General features: G+C 37.5%; 1 protein-coding gene across 1 annotated transcript in view; it reads left to right on the top strand.

The window, feature by feature from the left end:
* The window catches only part of MCCC2 (methylcrotonyl-CoA carboxylase subunit 2), a 49,289-nt gene extending 30,367 nt beyond the window's left edge, over positions 1-18,922 (top strand). Inside the window, exons 11-17 of the mRNA XM_060235780.1 lie at positions 905-977; positions 1,695-1,771; positions 2,627-2,693; positions 3,691-3,847; positions 4,377-4,491; positions 5,749-5,834; positions 18,694-18,922. Coding sequence (XP_060091763.1) covers positions 905-977; positions 1,695-1,771; positions 2,627-2,693; positions 3,691-3,847; positions 4,377-4,491; positions 5,749-5,834; positions 18,694-18,811 — 693 coding nt within the window. The 3' untranslated portion in view covers positions 18,812-18,922. The remainder of the gene's footprint in view (positions 1-904; positions 978-1,694; positions 1,772-2,626; positions 2,694-3,690; positions 3,848-4,376; positions 4,492-5,748; positions 5,835-18,693) is intronic.
* Positions 18,923-20,255: the final 1,333 nt, after the last annotated feature.

Genomic DNA, 20,255 nt, shown 5'->3' on the forward strand with positions numbered 1-20,255 from the left:
GTTTTTGAATTGGGGATCTACCAGTCTTCCAGCTTCATTTAAGGATTATCAAAGTCATTTAGATTTTCCCTACAAATCTCTGGTGTGGATTCTACAAAAGTTGATTCCTAGGATCATGGGACTCACACTGATTAACAGCCATGTGGGTGAGGGGGAGGCTTGAGGAAGGGAGAAAGGGTGAAATAGCTTTTTTTGCATCAGTGACTCTGCTGCTTGCAGAAGAGGGATGGAAGGGGGTGAAATCACACACCCGTTGTGTAGTTTCTTCCAGATCCCTTTTTGTTATTAATCTGTGTGAATCCCACAATCCTGGAAATCAAGTTTCCTGTGGTCAGATAGGACTGCTTAAGAGAGGGGAACACAGGAAAGATACATGTACCTGTGAATTATGGGTTTTGTTCTATTGTCAATTTAATTGCATGTGCATGAATTCACAGGGCTAGATTGTATGCTTTGTTCCTCTCACACAAGCAGCATTTCTTTTCATAGGGGATTTCAATCAATTCAACCCTTCTATTGTAGGTGCTCTGATGCTTTTCCCAGTCCCCATGAGCAGAGTTTAATACAGAAGGCCACATCAGAAAGGGATAGATAGGAAAGTTCCATTCTGCAAGTGTTCTTGTGCCCATAGTGTCTACATTAAAACTCATGGAGATAAGTGAAGGGGAAGTTAGTGATATGAAATAATTTAGCATATTGAGTTTAGTGGATAAGTTTGGACAAGAGATCTTTGGGTTTTAAACTGCAGTGAGCTATCTGCGTCATTAGAACATTGATTGGACTGCCCGGGAATCCCATTACTATGCATCTAATATCAGTCTTTTGTAAAGAGAAGGTGTGCTTAAAAGCATCTTAAGTTGTGGTGAAGAATGAACTAATAATGAATATCTTTTTTGTGCTTAAGGTCATTGCTAGAATTGTAGATGGAAGTAAATTTGATGAATTCAAAGCCTTATATGGAGATACATTAATCACAGGTATTATGTTAAAGTAAACTATGTATTCTAAAATTGTCCTCCACCTTTATTTGATTTGCATGCTGGATTTCTGTGCTATCCATTAAAATGTTTTAAAATAATTTATGGGTAATAAAATTTTCTATTTTTAAAAGGATTATAGCCACAATCTTCAGATGGTTTATGCAAATAATAGTGAAATGTTTTAGGTTTTGTGTCCTCTAAGTTGTATCTATGAAATGAACATGCAAGTTCTTAGTGCCAAGTACTGCACAATCTCCATCAATGATAACCTCTATCATGGTGAATCATATGAAGTTTATTCAATTAATGAAGAAGTTACGGAGCCAAGACTGTGTCTTGGTAGAACAGAGTCCCTCAGGTTCAAACAGTTAAGTTATACTATAAGTCTGGACCGTTACAGGTTTGAAGCAATAAGCACCTTTCTTCTCTACCAGTGAAGCATCTCCTCTCCCTCCCCCCCCCATTATCACTTCCAGCTGAAGTGAGTTACTTCAAAAGCAAGTCTCTGAGTGTGGCTGACCTTGATGCATACCAAGTAGCATCAAGTAGCTCAGGGTGGGAAAAGGTTACTTGTATGTTTCACAGACAAAACATATTTGATTAGCCAGCAAGCAAATGCAGCAACAGAATATTCAGGTTACAATAGTCTGGACCAAAATGGAAGTACTCATGGCAAGAAGCATTGTTGACGCTTAGTACTTTTCATTTTTTCAGGATTCGCTAGAATATTTGGTTATCCCGTAGGAATAATTGGAAACAATGGTGTTCTCTTCTCTGAATCAGCAAAGAAGGCAGGTATTTGTTGATAAGAAACAAAAGAAACTAATGGACTGAAAGCCAAAGGGGATAATTAACTTTTTCGTAATAACTGATGTCAGAAAATAATGTAGGCCTGGATCTGAAGAAATTAGGGAACAGACTTTGCCAGCTTCCCCTTCTTGCTGTGTTCCAAGGTTGAAAAGATCTTTTAAAATCCTTGCTTCAAGGCTAGGCTGTCTGGAGAGATGATCCTGTGTAACAAGAACAAATGCAATATATAGAAATGTTGAGTCTCTCTATCGATTACATTTCAGTTTAGATGTAGCCTTCCATCAATAAAACAAACACACTATTTTTGAAATGTTAGACATCTCTAGTTAGCCTTTCTGAAATAATCCCTCAGTTTTATCTGTTCCCTTATAGCAATAAGCTTGATACTTATATTCAGCAGCAAACTGTTACCTCAGTAACTACCACCTTTCGTTTGTCACACCTTCATGTGTTAGAACTGACTTTAAAGCTAATGCAACACTTAACCAGAGAGTGAGTAAGTGCTTTACATATCAGCTTTTTATCAAATAAGAGACCCTAATTAGGAGCAGGTATTTTAAAAATCTTCCTATCACTGCTTTGAGGAGAAATAATTATTACAGTGAGGAAAAATAACAAACTCCATGTGTTAGATCAGTTAAAATGTACGGAATTGTGCAAGTTCAGTTTTGAGCCTGCATGCTTATTTTTAATTAGGAAAAAATAGTATACATATAAAAGGGAACAGCTTTCTAAATACTGGCTTGGAAGCACTCATTAATTTTAACAATAGGACTGCAAAGGAGCTGTTTATTATTGTCAATATTTCAGCTGTCAATATTCTATTAATTTCACAGGGGACCCATTTCATTCAGCTTTGTTGCCAGAGAAATATCCCCCTTGTGTTCTTACAAAACATCACAGGTGAGATAAGTCATTAAGATTTATGTAGCTAAAATTTCAAGGAAAATATTATTTAAAGCTGCACACTAATAATCCACTAACGAGTCAGTGTGTAGTAGTAATAGATCCATTCCTATCCCTTAGGCTTGCTAGCCCCTAAGTCCCAGTGGGGGATCTCCCAGTTTTACAGGCTCCTCTCCACCGTCCAGCTGCAGCAGCCACCATGTGCCTTTAAGTCAGCACAGACTTAAAAGAAGCCTGCAAACTGCGTGTGTTTTGGACTGTGTGTGTGCCTTTAAACCTGAACAAGAGGAAAGCTGAATGGGCGGGGTGAGTAGGCAGAGCCACATGGGTCTTCCCAGTGAGTGTGTGAAGCATGGGAGAAAGGAAGAGCAGAAAGCAGAGTCTCTCTGCTTGTTTGGAGGAAACTGCCCTCCCAGGCTGCTTTGCTTTTGTTTTCCTGTTAGTCTGAAGAAGTTGATTGAAATACAGCAGATGGTTACATTCAGCAACTCCTGTGAGTAAATTGCCCCAGTGAGATCACAAAAGTGTGTGCGTGCTAACTGTGTTATTTTGACTGCTTTGTGTGTGTGTTCACTTTCATGTAGCAGAAGTGCAGCTGCTGGGACCAAGAAAATGAAGACTATATTCAGTGGAGCTGCACTGCTGTATTTTTATTTATTTGTTTTAGGGAATGGGAAGGTCTGGCTGCACTTCCAAAGTCCCTAGATATTTTCTTAGTTGGACCTGGCAACCCCGCTATCCATACTTATAACAAACTTTAACTGTTCTAGGAAATTGCTGTAGAACTGTCATTGAGAAACTAATTAACAATAAATAATATATCTTATATATTGTTGCACTAAACATATTGTAAAATATATATTACTATATTTCTAATATATGAAGTGCTGTAAAAATTTTGCCATGTAAAATGATAGAATAACAAAAAGATCAAACCCTGCATAGACTCAAAACATAAAAAAGACAAGACTATGTTGTTCTTACAATTCGCTAGGTTTTATGGTTGGTAAAGATTACGAAGCTGGTGGAATAGCAAAAGATGGAGCCAAGATGGTAACTGCTGTGGCATGTGCCAGTGTGCCAAAGATAACAGTAATTATTGGAGGTTCCTATGGTGCTGGAAATTATGGAATGTGTGGAAGAGCCTATAGGTAAGCATGTGTCCTAAGATAAGTCGTAAAAAGTACTTCTGGAGGAGTTTGTAATATCCTAGGTTTCCATTATCAGGTGGAGACTGTGGTGTTTATTTTTGACCAGTATAGTAAAATAGGTCAACTCAGGGGGACCACAAAGCCCTGTGACTACTTAGCAGAATGAGATGGGCATATTTGCTGCTGAATTAGTTCTGCATATATGAGATGCATGCCACTTCCTATGTGTTATACTATCTTGAGAGTTGCCAGGAACTCTGATAACTGGGAGCCATGTTAAAGATTTGTATTGAAAATCCAAGTGTCTGTGGCTTGTGGGTCAGGACTGATGGATCTGGAAGTCTTCTCTGCTGCTTTCAGATGTTGCAGATTGCACTGGTAACCAGAATGGTAGTGCATAGTAGCTGGAGAAGGGAATTTGCCAGTATAAGAGATATCTGCTCTGAGCCCCCAATGGGGGAATGGGTGGAATATAAATAAACTAATAATAATAATCTATTCTATGTCAGTTTATGTTCTCTCTCTTCAGTCCAAGATTTCTTTTTATGTGGCCAAATGCTCGCATCTCAGTGATGGGAGGAGAGCAAGCAGCAACAGTTTTGGCTACAATAGCCAAGGACAGAAAAGCAAGGGAAGGGAAGCAGGTAAGCATTCTCTGCAGTTAACCTTTGCTAAGAAGATGGAATTGAATGCTCATAACTTGGTACCATTGTGATTTCTTGGTATGGCCAAGTCATTGGTAATATTGTGCCTAGCTGCACTAATTTGAGAACATCGAGACTGGACTGTAGGTGGGGTGCTTTAGAATAAGTAGAGGAAGTAGTATTCTTGCCTGAATCAGGAGAGATACCTTTTGCCATTCTCCTTCATTCTATAGAGTCAGAAACCAGCTTCGATGTGCTTATTTGACAAAGGATGCAAACGTACTTATATCTGGTGGAAGAAGAGAAGCAGAAGATTCGCTTTTGTGTGATAAGTTATGCAGCTTTTATGAGTCCGTACTCTGCTAACAGATCATAGTCTGGTTTGCAAAGCACTTATGAGTTAGTGTAAGTGCTGCTGAAGATTGGAGTCCTGATTGGCTGGAGTGATCTGGGCACTTTATTATATAACTGTCTGCCTAACCTGTGTGTATTAAGTGCTATCAAATCACTTCTGACTTATGGTGATCCTATCAATTAATAGATCCAAGTGAGCAACCGTGTTGGTATGAAGCAGTAGAACAAAGTAGGAGCCAAGTGCACCTTTAAGACCAACACACAAAAGCTTATGTTCTGAATAAAACTTTGTTGGTCTTAAAGGTACACTTGACTCCTACTTTGTCCTATCAATTAATGTCCTTCGAAATGTCCTATTGTTAACAGCTTCACTCAGGTCTTGAAAACTGCCTAACCTAGTACATGTCTATACTTACATTCCTTGAACTACTTTGAGAATAGATTGCAGTGCTGCTTCAGCAGAGATTAAAACGAAAGCATATGGTATGAAGTTTTAAGCTATCATGATGTTATGAGGTTTAAAAGTTTCAAACTTCTTACTCAAATTGTTGCCACTGACCTTTTCTATACTCCATTTGACCAAGGTTTATGCTGTAGGCCAGTCTTTGGGGTAGCATTTTCTGAGCTGTGTCTGCACCATCCTCTGGTTAGTGGAGCAGATCGATCTCCTTGAGTGAACATTCAGAGGCAGTAAACCTGTGAATACCAGTGTGAGAAGGCAACATCAGGGGAAGACCTGGGTCTTTGTGTCTTGTTGGACCTCCAAAGGAACTGGTTGGCTGCTTGGTGAGACAGGATGCTGGATTTGATAGACCACTGGTTTGACCCACAGGGTGGTTATGTTCTTATATTAACTTTTCATTTGAAATATAATATAAGATTTAACATCTTAATTTCCTGCAGTTAACTGAAGAAGAGGAAAAAGCCCTGAAAGAGCCAATCATCAGAAGGTTTGAAGAGGAAGGAAATCCTTACTATTCCAGTGCACGGTAAGAAAAAAAAATGCTGAATGTGATCTCTATTAATACACACAATAATTATTTTGGGTGTTAATAACAATGAAACCTCTTGCCAGGAGTGGCTAAGCTGGCTGCATATCACAGTGGAGCAAACTAGGCTATGCTTAACTTTTTCATTCTTAAACCTGTGCAGTTTGGAACCAGCATACCTGAGGGACTGCCTCCTCCCTTATGAAACTACCCTGGCCCCTCTTGTTATCTTCAGAGGCCCTGCTTTGGGTGCCCCCACCTTCTGAGATTAAACAGATGGAAACTCAAGTGAGGGCCTTCTTGGTTGTGGCTCCAAAATCCTGATACTCTCTCTCCAGAGAGATTCCTCTGTCCCCTTCTGTTGCTATCTTCTGTTAGTGGATGTTTTATTTGATTCTCCCACAGTGAACAGTTTTAAAATGTGATTTTATTATGTATGTTTAAATTTGTTTGGCACTTTGGTGGCCCTTGTGAGAGCAGAATGATAGGATATACATTTTTGTAAAATAGGTAAAATTCAGGTGAATCAGTGCTTAATTGGATTGGATGCATTTTAGTAATTTGCATAATGTTATTCATGTGCAAATAGTGTTCAGTCTTATATATCTGTGAAATCTTTATGAGGTTGATTATTACCCCTGGTATGCAGACAAGGAGCTGAGATCAAATGACACAAGACCATTCAGTGTATCCAAATTTGCAGAGAGTATGCATTTGGGTATCTGAGAACCAACTGCAGTAGTCTGTCAGCTGCACCTTGCTGGCTTTCTGTAGTCTATTGGAGATAGGTTTGGATTTAAAAAACATAAGAGTAGCAAGCATCTCTCAATATTAGTAGTATGTTTTTATTGTATAACAGTAGTAAATCCATATTTTATGTTAACTGCTGGTTTGTGATGATAATTTGAGAACCATGTTCAAACAACGTTAAATAAAAGTAACAGAGTTGTCTTTTTTGTTAATACTACTCATATGTTTCAAGAACTGTTTTTGATAGACTTAAGTTTGAACTGGCATTTTGTAAATGTGACTGTTATAATGTATTAGAAGATGTTAATAAGTCTAAGTTTAAATGCAGAAATCTATTATTGACTTTTCCTGCCAATACCAAATAATTACGCTGAGCTAGAGCAATCTGCCTTTTTGAGAGGGTGTTGCCATAGCAATTATGAATTGCTGCTGATTTGCTGCGTTTCTTGGTAGCAGCCTGTCTTGTGTTCTTTGCAGCTAGTGGAAAAGAGATGGTCCTGAATGAAGGTGGACTTTACAAGTGGTGTAAATCAAGAATGCTTCATTAGAACCGGGAGAACTAACGTGCAGTTAGATCAGCTGAGCATTTAGCGTTGTGTTTCAGTTGCAAAACGTCCTCTGTCTCTCTAAGGCAGAAGGAACAAATGGTGTATGGATTTTCATCTTTTATTAGTGAATTATATAAATAGGCATGTTTTTCAATGAATTAATTGCATTAAAATTGTCATCAAGCTATCTATGTTTATACAAAAACCTTAATATGTGGCTGAAAATAACTTTATTTCATTGTTGTTGTTTTTTACATAAGTGCAGAAGGTCCATCAAAAATGTTTTTCTGCAACCTAAAGGACTGAAATATATTTGGATTTTAACCATGCAATATATGCACTGTTTTGATACACGAAACAGCGCATTTCTTTCCACAGATGACTAAATCCATTTGGAGTAGTAGGTTACTAAGTTTTTTTGGCATCAAGTCACAGTTGATTTTTGGCAACCCCATGGAATTCTCAAGGCAAGAGCCATTCAGAGCGGTTTGCCATTGCCTGCCTCTGTATCATGACCCCGGGCTTCTTGGTGGTCTCCCATCCATATACTAATCAGGGCTAATCCTGTTTAACTTCTGAGATCTCTTTTTAAAACAATTTATTAATAACAAATGGTAACAATGTCAAATTATATCGTTACAATCCCTAACCCATATGATATTTATCTAATCCCCCCTCCCTCTTTTTCTAGACTTCTGCCGATGTTATATACTTAAGTTCACTTATAAAGGTACCCTTAACCCATCAAAGTTCAATTTTCCCTTTTTCTTAAATTCATTGTTAAAAAAATTGCCCAATGTCCTTTCAAATTCCACTCTTTTTCTATATATCCTCTAAATTTCTTCCATTCCCTCTTAAACACTTCCAAATCATAGTCTCTTAAAATTCTTGTTAGTTTATCCATCTCACTCCATGATAAAACTTTCACAATCCAGTCCCATTTCTCTGGTATTTTTTCTTGTTTCCATAACTGCGTATATAATGTCCTAGCAGCTGAGAGCAAGTACCAAATTAAAGTTCTATCTTCTTTTGGAAATTTTTCCATTTGTAGTCCCAATAAAAAAGTCTCTGCTACTTTCTTAAAATCATATCCCAAAATTTGCGATATTTCTTCTTGTATCATCTGCCAAAACTTTTTCGCTTTTCCACAAGTCCACCACATATGGTAAAAAAAACCTTCATGTTTCTTACATTTCCAACATCTATCCGACATCTTTTTACTCATCTTTGCCAGTTTTTTCGGAGTCATATACCACCTATACATCATCTTGAAACAGTTCTCTTTAATACTCTGACATGTTGATATTTTCATCGAGTTCTTCCAAAGATATTCCCATGTAGCCATTTGTATTTCCTTGTTTAAATTAATTGCCCATTTAATCATTTGAGATTTTACTACTTCTTCTTCTGTAGACAATTATAACAATAATTTATATATTTTCGATATTAATTTTTCAATATCTCCAAGCAGAACCCTTTCCAATTCCGTTTGCTCACATCTAATTCCAACAGATTTAATATCATTTTCCATCAAGCTTTTTATTTATTACATTTGAAACCAGTCATACTTGTTGTTTAACTCTTCTGCAGATTTTAATTCAACTTTATCACCTTGAATCTTTAGCAGTTGGTTATATATCCCTCTCTCTTCATCAGATGCAGCTGTTATTTTTATTACTTCTGCTGGCACTATCCAAAGCGGCTTTCTTTCATCACCATATTTCTTATATTTTATCCATGTATTTAATAAATTATTTCTAATATAATGGTGAGAAAAAAGACCGTCCATCTTATTTTTCCCATAGTACATATAAGCATGCCAGCCGAATTTGTTCCCATGAGCTTCTAACAATAAAAGTTTTTTATTTAACAGCATTATCCAATCCTTTATCCATGTCAAACAAACTGCATCATGGTATAGTCTTAAATCTGGAAGTTGAAAACCTCCCCTCTCCTTAGCATCTGTTAAAATTTTCATCTTAATCCTTGGTTTCTTCCCAGCCCATACAAATTCAGAAATCTTCCTTTGCCATTTGTTAAATTGTTTGCTATCTTTCACAATCGGAATAGTTTGGAACAAATACATTATTCTTGGCAAAATATTCATCTTAATTGCAGCAATCCTACCCAACAAAGACAAATTAAGTCTATTCCATTTCATCATATCTTTGTCCATCTCGCACCATAACTTTTCATAATTGTTTTTATACAAATCGATATTCTTCATAATTATTTCTAGACCTAAATATTTAACTTTAGGAGTAACTTCACATCCCGTCAAAATCTGCAATTCTTTCTATTTGGTTGCATATTTTTGCATAAAAATTTCGACTTCACTTTATTTATATATAGTCCTGCCATTTCTACGTATTCTTTTATCTTAGCTATCAACAAAGGTATCACTTGGATCGGATTCTCAGTTATGAACACAATGTCATCTGCAAATGCTTTATATTTATAAGAAAATCCTCTAATTTTCAATCCTTCTATCTCTTTGTCATCTTGTATTTGCCTTAACAAAATTTCAAGAGTCATTATAAACAACAATGGTGAAAGCGTACATCCTTGTCTTGTACCTTTACTCACCTTCATTTCTTTTGTAAGGTCTGCATTTATGCAGAATTTTGCATATTGATCTGTGTATATTGCTTTCGTCATTATAAAATATTCTCCCAGATTTATTTTTTCCATTACTGCAAACATAAAGTCCCAATTCAAATTATCAAAGGCTTTTTCTGCATCCACAAAAAATAATGCCGCCTCTTTTTCTGGGTGTTTCTCATAATATTCTACAATATTCTACAATATTTACAACAGTCATTCTGCCAAGATTCTTGTGTAAATCTTATAATCATTATTTAGTAATGAAATTGGTCTATAGTTCTTTACATTTGTGACATCTCTCTCTTCCTTGGGGATCAACGAAATTACAGCTTCTTTCCAAGTATTTGGAATTTCCCCTTTTATTCTTATCGTATTCAACAATTTTTGCAATTTTGGTACTATCTCATCTTTAAGAGTTTTATAAAATTTAGTTGTATATCCATCCGGCCCGGGAACCTTGCCTGTTTTCGTTACATTTATTGCTGCTTCAATTTCAATTTTTTCTATTGGGTCATTCAAAATCTTTTTCATATACTCAGTCAGGGGTACTATCTTAATATTTCGTAGATACTCTTCCATTTTTTTTTTATTTTCACACCTTTAAATAAATTTGCATAATATTTAAAAAATTCTCTTTTAATTCCTTCTTGATCCACTATCTCTTTTCCATTTGTCACAATTTTGTTAATGGTTTTATTTTCTTTCTTTTTCTTCAGTTGCCCAGCTAAATACTTCCCAGGTTTGTTTGCACCTTCAAATGATTTCTGTTGCAAACTTTTTAAGTTCCATTCTAGTTCTTTATTCAACAAATGTCTTACTTGGGATTGTAGTATTGTAATTTCCCTTATTAATTTCTTTTTCCCTGGTCTTTTTCTTAATTCCCCTTCTTTTTTCTTTATTTCATTTTGTATATCTAACATCTGCTTTTCTTTGGCCCTCTTATCTTTATTATTCAATGTAATTAATAGTCCTCTCATTACTGCTTTATAAGTATCCCAAACCTGTGTCATTTATTTGAAAGAACGCTGCAGTTTCCTTTTCTAGAAAAGTCACAATATCTTGTAGCAAGTCCTCATTTATTCTCCATCTTCTTGTTTTCTTTTGCAATTTTGTAATCCAACATATTGGGTTATGATCTGCACAAACCTTTGGTAGAATCTCCACTTTTCTAGTTATGAGGCCCAAGCTTTTAGAGCCCCATAACATATTTATTCTGGAAAAAGAATTATGTCTTGCTGAAAAGAAAGTGTAGTCTCTTAATTCAGGATTAAATTTTCTCCAAATATCTTCCAAGCTTTCTTGTTTAACCAACTCAAAAAATTATTTTGGCAGTCTTCCTTCTTTATCATTCCTCTTTTGGCCCGATCTATCTATCTATATTATTTTGTATTGTTCCATTAAAATCACCCATCATCAGAATCTGATCATATGACAATTCATCCAACTGTCGATTAATGTCTTTAAAAAAAGTATCTTTTGCTCCATTGGGCGCATATAATCCTAATAACAACGTTTTCTTTGCATCCATCATCACTTCCACTGCTATATATCTTCCATCTTTATCTTTAAATATCAATTTTGGTTCTAATTGTTCTTTAATATAAAAGACCACACCCCTTTTCTTTTGATCCGCCAATGAGAAAAATTCCAATCCCAGTTGTTTATTCCACAAAAATTTATAATCCTTTTGTTGTATATGAACTTCCTGTAAACAAATTATATTACATTTTTGCTTTTTAATCCAATGAAATGTTGCTTTTCGTTTTTGTGGTGAATTTAGTCCATTTATATTCCAGGATAATAATTTGTACTCCATTATGATGCAGAGTCTTTATTCTCTTCAAAAAAACTGTACATCTCTTGCTCATTCCTTATTCTAACCCTTCTTCCACGTTGTTCAAAGCCCAAACCCTTGGGTAGTATCCATCTGTATCTCGTGCCCTCTTCATGCAGCTTCTCTGTTAGTCTCTTGTATTTCTTCCTGTCATTTATCACTTGTCTTGGCAGCTCTTTCATTAATTTGACTCTACTTTATTCTACTGTTAGGGCTTTTTGAAAACTTTTATTTAGAATTTTCCCTGCCATATCCTTGGACCTTAGTCTTATAGCTATATCTCTTGGTAGGCCTTTATCTTTTGCATATGATGAATTAACTCTATAGACACTGTCCAGCATGTTTCTAAATTTTTCAGGATCTTCCTCTAAATAGTCAGCAATTGTTTTCACCATATAATCCATTAAATCAATTCCCTCCCCTTCAGGTATTCCTCTCAGACGCACTTGAGTTTCCATTAATCTGCAGTCATGAATTGTTACCTTGTCTTGAAGTTTTAATAAGGTGGAAGCATGTATATCAACTTTCTCTTCAACCTCCTTGACCCTGTTTTTAACCATACCCAGTTCATCTTTAAAATCTTCAACTTCTTTTTTAAGATCTCCAATATCCTTCTTAAGCTCTTTTTTGCTAGCTGTTATCATCTTCTCCATGCCCTTCATAATCCTGGCTTTCATGGTATCAAACTGGCTTTGCATTTTGTCCAAAGAATGAGATCTTGCACGAGTTAATCTTCCTTCTGACATAAAAACCCCCCCCAAAACTCAGAGGGCTCCAATTCTAAATTTAGCACCAAGTCCAGTAGCTTAGAACTTGCTGTTTAAAATAAGACTAATTTCATCTTTCTCCTACCTTCCTGGGCTGAGATGTTGATTTTTAACAGTTTTTGGCAATTTTCCCTCTTTCAAAATGGCGATCGTACTTTCTCTATGGTTAAAAATCCCTAGCAAAGACCTTCTTCTTGCTCTTCTCTCCTTCAACTTTTACTTCCTGATTCATGTTCTCCAACTATTGCGGTCTTTGGAATCCTTGTTATGTTGACTGCCAGTACACCTTCAGCTTTTACTTTGTGGATCACTGAGCTCAGCTCTCATTCTCCAAATATTGCAGTCTTTGAATACTTGTTATGTTGATTGCAAGTACAGAGCCATAACACAGAAGTCTTTGTCACTGACCACAGGTATTCAAAACAATTTTCTTCTTTCCCAAATTCTAGCAATGCCTTTAATTTAACAAAGTCCAAATTTCAAAGTTTCTCCTCCTCCCCTCGCTTTTGTTCTTGTTCCAGTTTTCCCACCTTCTACTGTTATTTAGATTAGCTTAGAAATGTCCTGGAGTGAGAGATAATGATCAAAGTACCTTAGCGGCTGTGTTTTTTAAACTTCGGTCTTCCTGGTCTTTCAGATGTTTATCAGTTTCAAAAGAGAGTGAGATCCAAACATGCTTAAGCCAATTGAATGGCTCTTAATCCTTTGTAGATGCTGGACGACGCTCCTTTTCCTTGCCGGTTCATCAAAGCCTCAGAAAAATCCCCTCCGGAATCAATCATCAGCTGAGATCAACGGCTCAAAGTATTTTTGATGTCATCCTGGGCAATTCTCTAACTGAGAAATGCAGGCAGAGAACCCGATAAGGCTCTTTACTACCCTGAACAAAGGATTAAGTTTTCCCCTTATTCAGGAGACGACAGCTCTGTTGGAAACTCACACCGGAAGTCCCCTGTTTAACTTCTGAGATCTGATGAGATCAGCCTAGCCTGGGCTATCCAGGTCAAGACACTAATCATTTGCACATAAGTTATTTTAAAATTTATGTCTATAATTAGATATTGCCTGGAATTTGGGAAAAAGAATAACAATTAGCAATGTGTCATCGCCTCTTTTTCTTACTCCTAAGTGTAAGAACACTTTAGATACATTTGGTCTGTCTGTCCATGTGATACTTGACCTACCTGAAGATGAAGTGATTTAGAGATTAATGGTATCACTGTTTTGAATTCATAGTTCCACATGTTTCTAGTGGATGAAACTCTGTGGTTCAGTTCAACCATAAAGCCAAATTATGGTTCATCACTCTGTGAATTAGCAGGGTTGATCCTTGGGCTAATGTGCTTTGCCTCCCTTCATGCTCCACAGTCTAATTAGTTACTTCATGTAGATAGATCCCAGTAGGCAGCCGTGTTGGTCTGAAGCAATAGAACAAAGCAGTAGACGTGCACCTTTAAGACCAACTAAGTTTTATTTAGAATGTAAGCTTTCGTATGCTTTTGAGCAGATTTAATCAGACAAAATGGGAATGCAGTCTGCTTTTTATCACCCTCCAGTGTTTTTTCAGCCCTGCTTTGTCCTAACACTAACAAACACAGATCCCTATTTGTGATTCTTTTAATCTGCTAAAAAACATTCCATGATTCTACACTGCCCACTTATATTAAGAACTGCTGCTTCCATTCCCATTTTGTCTGATGAAGTCTACTTAAGTGCATACAAAACCTTACATTCTGAATAAAACTTAGTTGGTCTTAAAGATGGACTTGTCTACTGCTTTGTTCTAGTTACTTCATGGTTTTTGGCAAACCACAGAATGCTGTTACATTTAACACAGCAACCTATGGCTTGACGATTCTCCGCAAGCCAGGATTGCAAAGAATCATTTGTTCCCTGTTACATGGATTTCTGGTCAAGCTCAAAAATGCTGTTGTAATGTCTGAACCAAGCCTTTTGGTAGGGCTGTCTCAAATGAATGATCTGACCCAAGTGTTCTCCTCCCATACTGTCCCCCTGACAGCATCCTAGACAAAAGCAGCATGAGGAGATGCATACCTCTCCTCCTCCCATGTCCTTCTGACAGTATCCAAAGCAGGGTGCAAAGGAAGCAGGCCAATAGCCACAGACAGGGCCTATGAGGGCACAGCCCCCTGACATCCAGATGGGTGTCTCTCTCCCTCCCTCCCTCCCTCTCTCTGCAGCAGCCAGAGCTGGGAGAGCTGAGCAGGGCACAGGGCTCTGCAGCAGCAAAAGCAGCAGGTGGAGGGTGGGGGGGGGGAAGAGGCAGAGGAGCAGTAGTTGGAGGAAGCTGCGTGGAATGGGTTGGAGAGTTGGTGCTGGATGGAGCTGCTGGTGTGAGGTAAAAGAAGGTGGAAGGAAAACCCTCTGCTTGCACCCAAGGTGCAATCCCTTCTTGACTCTAAAGTTTTAGGGTTGGCTTAGTCACTTTCAGAGCCTTTTGCCCTTACCCCAGAAAGCTTCTGAGAAGTGGCAAACCCCACAGATGAGAAACCCCCTTCTGCATGTGAATTCTATTGTGCATTAGAAACAATCCGGATCCTACACACAGCAGCCAATATATGGTCTGTGCTTTTGACAGGGTTAATGATCTGTTGAGTATTCTGAATGGATTGATTCCCGTCCTCCTCCTTCCTTCTCTTCTCTAAAAAGTGGTTAATTCTATCATATATGACAATGTAGACACTGTTGGATGGCAGTTTATCCATCTGCCCTGATGCACCTCAGATCTTCACATCAAGGCCCATCCATTTGAACAGAATGGGGAGCAGGCTCTAGGATCACAAAAGTTTTATAATCAGGATTGCATTTATTAGTTTTACATGCAAATTATATCCACTTTGATATACAGGATGTCAGTAGTGAGCTCCTTAGTTGTATTTCCTAATCTAACATGTATTAACTAAAAGCTTTCACGTGCAGCATTCTTGATTATCAAAAGTCATTAGCCAGACTTTTTTTAATGAGTTAGATTAATCTACATACAGATCACTAGAAGGAGTTTAATCAGCTTACCTTGTAACAAACGAGATGAGCAGTGTTCTTCCTTGAGCCACTTGCTTCTTTTCCTTGCCGAGGTCCTGTTATGAATTTTTAATGAACAGAGATGTGATTCATGTTCTCACCATGAGGTTTGATAGGTTGCTTAATAATTAATCCCTTGTATCGTTCCAGAAGGCAGTCTCACTAAACAAAGAGAGAAAGTCTATTTTACAGTGGAAAACCTTTCAAGTTGTCAATAAAATCTTTATTTTCCATAACAAACGATGTATTGTAAAGGTTTAAAGGAAGAGAAGGGTTTTTTAAAAATCACAACATAAGATTGTTACAAGGCTTACTTTCAAAGGTAATTGGAAAGAGCCAGTAACACTTTCTATTATGGGTTTTTTTTTTCATGGGGTCATGGGGTTTTTTTTCATTTAATTTTGATATCTTGCTTAAAATATTGAAAATACCCAGGCAGTGGCAGAGGGTTGGATTCATCATCTCCTTTTTGTTAAGTAAGGACTACTTTATCCTGTTGAGATGTTTGGAGGTAGGAGTTGGAATTAAGGGCAATGTTTTTCATTGGCTTAAATTGTTCCTTATGGGCAGAACTCAAGAGAGTTTTTGGGGACCAGTTGTCTTTAGTGAGTATGGTCCTGTGCTATTCAGTAACTGTGTAAAGTCCTCAGAATAAATCATTTGTAGTTTTTGAATCAGTTGTCATCATTATGCCAATGACACTGAGCTCTACATTTTGTTATTCAAATCACCTGATGATGCTGTAGAGGTCCTGAACCAATGGCTGACAGTTGTGATTGAATGACTAAGGGTGAACAAGTTGAAACAGAGTCCAGGCATGAGAGAGGTTATGTTACTTTGTAGAGCCAACAAACCCCTGTAGAGACCAACTAGTTACTCTTTAGGGCCAACAAACCCATTGTAGAGGCCAAGGGTCCCCTGCTGTTGCCTCCTGACCCTGGCTCTCCATCAGTCTACCTGTGCCTATGGCAAGGTGCAAGGAATGCTGAAGATCCAAACTATTGGTTCCCGTCAGACAAAACTTGAGAAAGTGCTATTGCAGCTGTCAGAAGTGTTGAACAACTTGCAGCTCTGGCTAGAAGGCATGATTTTCCAGGCTGTCAGTAGACTAAAATGCTTACAGAGAGTAGTCTGGGAGGTCTTAGAGGCTTCTGTATTGGAGCAAGTGTCTTCAGGCAAAAATAGGCTCTTTGATGAATAAAAAAGGCATCGCTGACTTCCATCTAGTAAGGCCCTCTCTGTGCTATCCTCAGAGTTGTTCACTGCTGGCTGGTGTATAGCTAGGCACAGAATGGCCAAACATTGGTTTTGCCAGTCAGGGGCACTAGAGATATTAGAGAAGTATTCCATCTCTGCATTTGTACAACAAATCAGCTTCATCTTTGTTCTTTGAAAGACCTCTTTGTGTGAAAACCCACAGGAGCCATGTGAGATTTCTTTTTCTTTTGTTGCGTATTTCAGCATGTGCTGCTACAAGTTCTGAAAGAGAGATGCAGAGGAGCTGGGATGCAGAGGAGAGGCACTGCTCAGAAATGCCTTTATTACGTTTGTAGACGAGTTTTGTGTAATCTTTTAGTGTGCTTTAAAATTGTAACCTTTTGAAAAGAAAATTGCTCTGATTTTTGTGTGACTATAGCAGGCCTTGATAGGTCAGGTTGCTGTATGTTCATGATTTGTCCTGTTCTTTAGAATATGAACATTCTGGAAGTGGGCTGCACGTTTCCCATGTAATCGGATTTAAAATATAATCTTCAAACAATTGAGAACGGAAAGCTTGAATATTTTTAGCCAGAGAAAAATACTTTGGTCTAAAAATCCAATTTTTGACTGTTTATTAGATGAGCATTGCAAAGCATTTAGGATTTTTGTTTGTATGACCTTTTATCCATCCCACAACTTGATCATAATAATGTGAACATACCTAGAGGTTATAGATGCTTTTATTGGCTTTGCAGTTGACCAACACTCAACAATATCCACATACCAGTTTGTACATTTAAAGATGCAGATATTTAGAGGGTTGGAATAATTTTTAAACCTTAAAAAATGGTATTAATGTCTTTAAGGGAATTTATTGTTACAGGGAATTAGTCTTCATCTGTTGAAGAATATTCTTAAACAAAGCAGATTAATGAAATGACTGTTGGTAGGGTATTATAAAGAAATACCTCACCACTTTGAATAGTTTTGTGAGTTTAAAGCTAAAATACTTCATTAACAAATGAGTTAATTGGTTGTAATTTACATTTCCTTTTTAGTATATGAGTGTTGTAGAAAAGTTAATAACTATGGACATATGTGATTAGCTGTATGTTTACAGAGAATGATACTTGAAAGTACTTCACTTTGCTATGTGCCCTGTATGTCTTTAGTGTGCCCTGGATTTGGAACGTAATTCTTTTGTTGTTTAATAATCAGATATGCATGCTTGATGTGCTTGTATGTAAGTGTGTGGAAGGGGCATAATCTACTTCAGAATGATACTAACATGTTATGACAACAATGAATGGAGGTAATGTCAGTATAAATATTTAGAATCTGAGCATCACAGTGAATAATTCCAGATGAAACAGATATGCTGTTCAAATACTTGGTCCATCACTCACTGCAAAAATGAAAACAATAAGTATAAGAGTGCTTAATTTTGTGCTGGATTGTGGTAAATTTATCCCATGAGTTGCAAATCCATCATTTTTAATACAGTGAGATCACTTTTATATTTAGTTGTGGGTTTTTTTTTCCAATTTAGAGGAAATAATCTGTTTTAGATACTGTCTGGCATCTGTGGTGACCCTGAAACCACCTTTACTGCATAGATGTTCTGAGTTGGTGGGATGCTTTAAATATCTCTCTAGTCTTGAGAGAATGACTTTTCTGTAAATGGTTTCCTAAGTAGTATTTAAATGTTCCAGGCACATGGCTTTTTCATGGCATTGGTATCCCTGTTCTTGCTTTCTGTGATCTTCATAATTAACTCTTTCCTGGGTAGTTGGATTATTTAAATGATACTTCAGCTGCACAGAAGCTGCTCACAAAAAGTAGTTCCAACAGCTGAGATAATGCACTGGATTCCACAGAAGTGAAAAATCAGTAGTTGATTTTACAGTAGCTCTTGCACAATGTGGTTGATTTTACAATAGTTCTTGTGTAGTGTGCAGAAGGAACTGCATTAAGTAAAACTTCTCTTCTGATATCTCATGGTGGGATCCAACCCAACTATGAAAGCACCCGTTTTTCACTTACTAAAGAGCTGTAGATTTGCATGTCTGTATACTTAAAAGGTAACCTTTTATTATTTACTTTGTCTATTCCAGGTTATGGGATGATGGAATTATTGACCCAGCTGACACAAGACTGGTTTTAGGTCTCAGCTTAAGTGCTGCACTCAATGCACCCACTAAGAAGACTGAGTTTGGAGTATTCAGGATGTGATTTGAAAGCCTTGGCATCTCTGGATTATTATAATATGGGTTTTAATTAATACATGAAATCAGAAGAACTAAAAATTTGTAATGTAAAATAAAGATTTGTATAATGTCATAATTCAGTTTTATTTTTGTATATTTGTTAAATGGAATCGTATAGTTTTTGGATTGTTGCATGATGGTGATTTAATGATCAGTGTCTCTTGTATAGTAACTATAGGTTTTAGTGGTAAATTTATATAAACAGTTGTCAACCTGACCAAATCTGTAGATACTTAAAGCCAGAGATTGGAGTCATGAATATACAAAATGTTTATTTCTACAAACCGGAACAAAGCCCTAAGGCTTACAGAAAAATCTGAAATCTTAAAACAAAACTGTGAGTCCAAAATAAAAGAAGCAGTGTCTGTGAGAAACATATGCCTTCCCTGGCAGATGCTGGACAACTACAACCCTATTACCAGCCGTCACATGTTAGTAAAAGGCAGGATCCTTTCCATGATTATTTGAGACTTTGAGGGAGGACTCATCAGGGCCAGGCTGGGCAGCAACCACTAAGCATCTTACTATCATGTAACTTGTTTGGCTCTCCCAGAACTGGCTGCTTGCTGTTGTTCCCCCCACAAAAACCATCCAAAAAACCCCAGTGTTGTGGAGGAGTTTCAGATTAGGATCTAGGATACCCAAGTTTGAATCCTCACTGCCATTGTAGCTCACTGAGTGACCTTGGGCCCATCACTCATTCTCAGCCTACCCTACCACAGAGTTGGTGTGAGGATAAAATGGAGGAGAGGAGAATGCTATAAGATGCTTTATGTCCCCATTGTGGAGAACAGTGGGATATAAATGAAATAAATATAGCGGAATATGAGGGAACATAAAAGGTAGGTAGGTTTGTGGAAAGAAGAAAAAGAGATAAAGTTAGAATATGGGGGATTCCAGGAGAAAGGAAAGAGGAAATAGTGTACAGGAGAAAAGTGAAATGCCCTTAGCAAGTCCTTGCTCGTTACATACCACACAACTGGGCCCATGCAACTTCTGTGCACTGGGAGGGTGAAAAGGAAACAGAAAAGAGGGAAAGGCTCTATGGGCTTTCAGGGAATGTAATGAGGAAATAATGGGGATGTGGGCTTTCAGGGAATGTAATGAGGAAATGAGATGCTCCAGCATGATCTTCATTGTGGTCTCTGTGCAGTCCCACACATGGGTTTTCCGCCTGGAATAGAACCCGACCTTGGAGAATTCAAAGCTAGCCTAGGCATTTATTTTGGCACGCATTCCCTCTCGGTCTGGGGAGCAGGCATCCACTGCGCATGCCTGGAGCGAGGGGGAGGTGCTCAACCCACCCAGTTTCTTCTTAACTGCCGTTTGGGTCAGACCTACCTCGTTGCGTCTCCTCAACTTCATTCTGCTTTCTTCAATTCTCGACCTTTTCTTTTTCTTCTTCTACA

Source organism: Heteronotia binoei, chromosome 4 (genome assembly GCF_032191835.1).
Source record: "Heteronotia binoei isolate CCM8104 ecotype False Entrance Well chromosome 4, APGP_CSIRO_Hbin_v1, whole genome shotgun sequence".
Taxonomy (NCBI): Eukaryota; Metazoa; Chordata; class Lepidosauria; order Squamata; family Gekkonidae; genus Heteronotia; species Heteronotia binoei.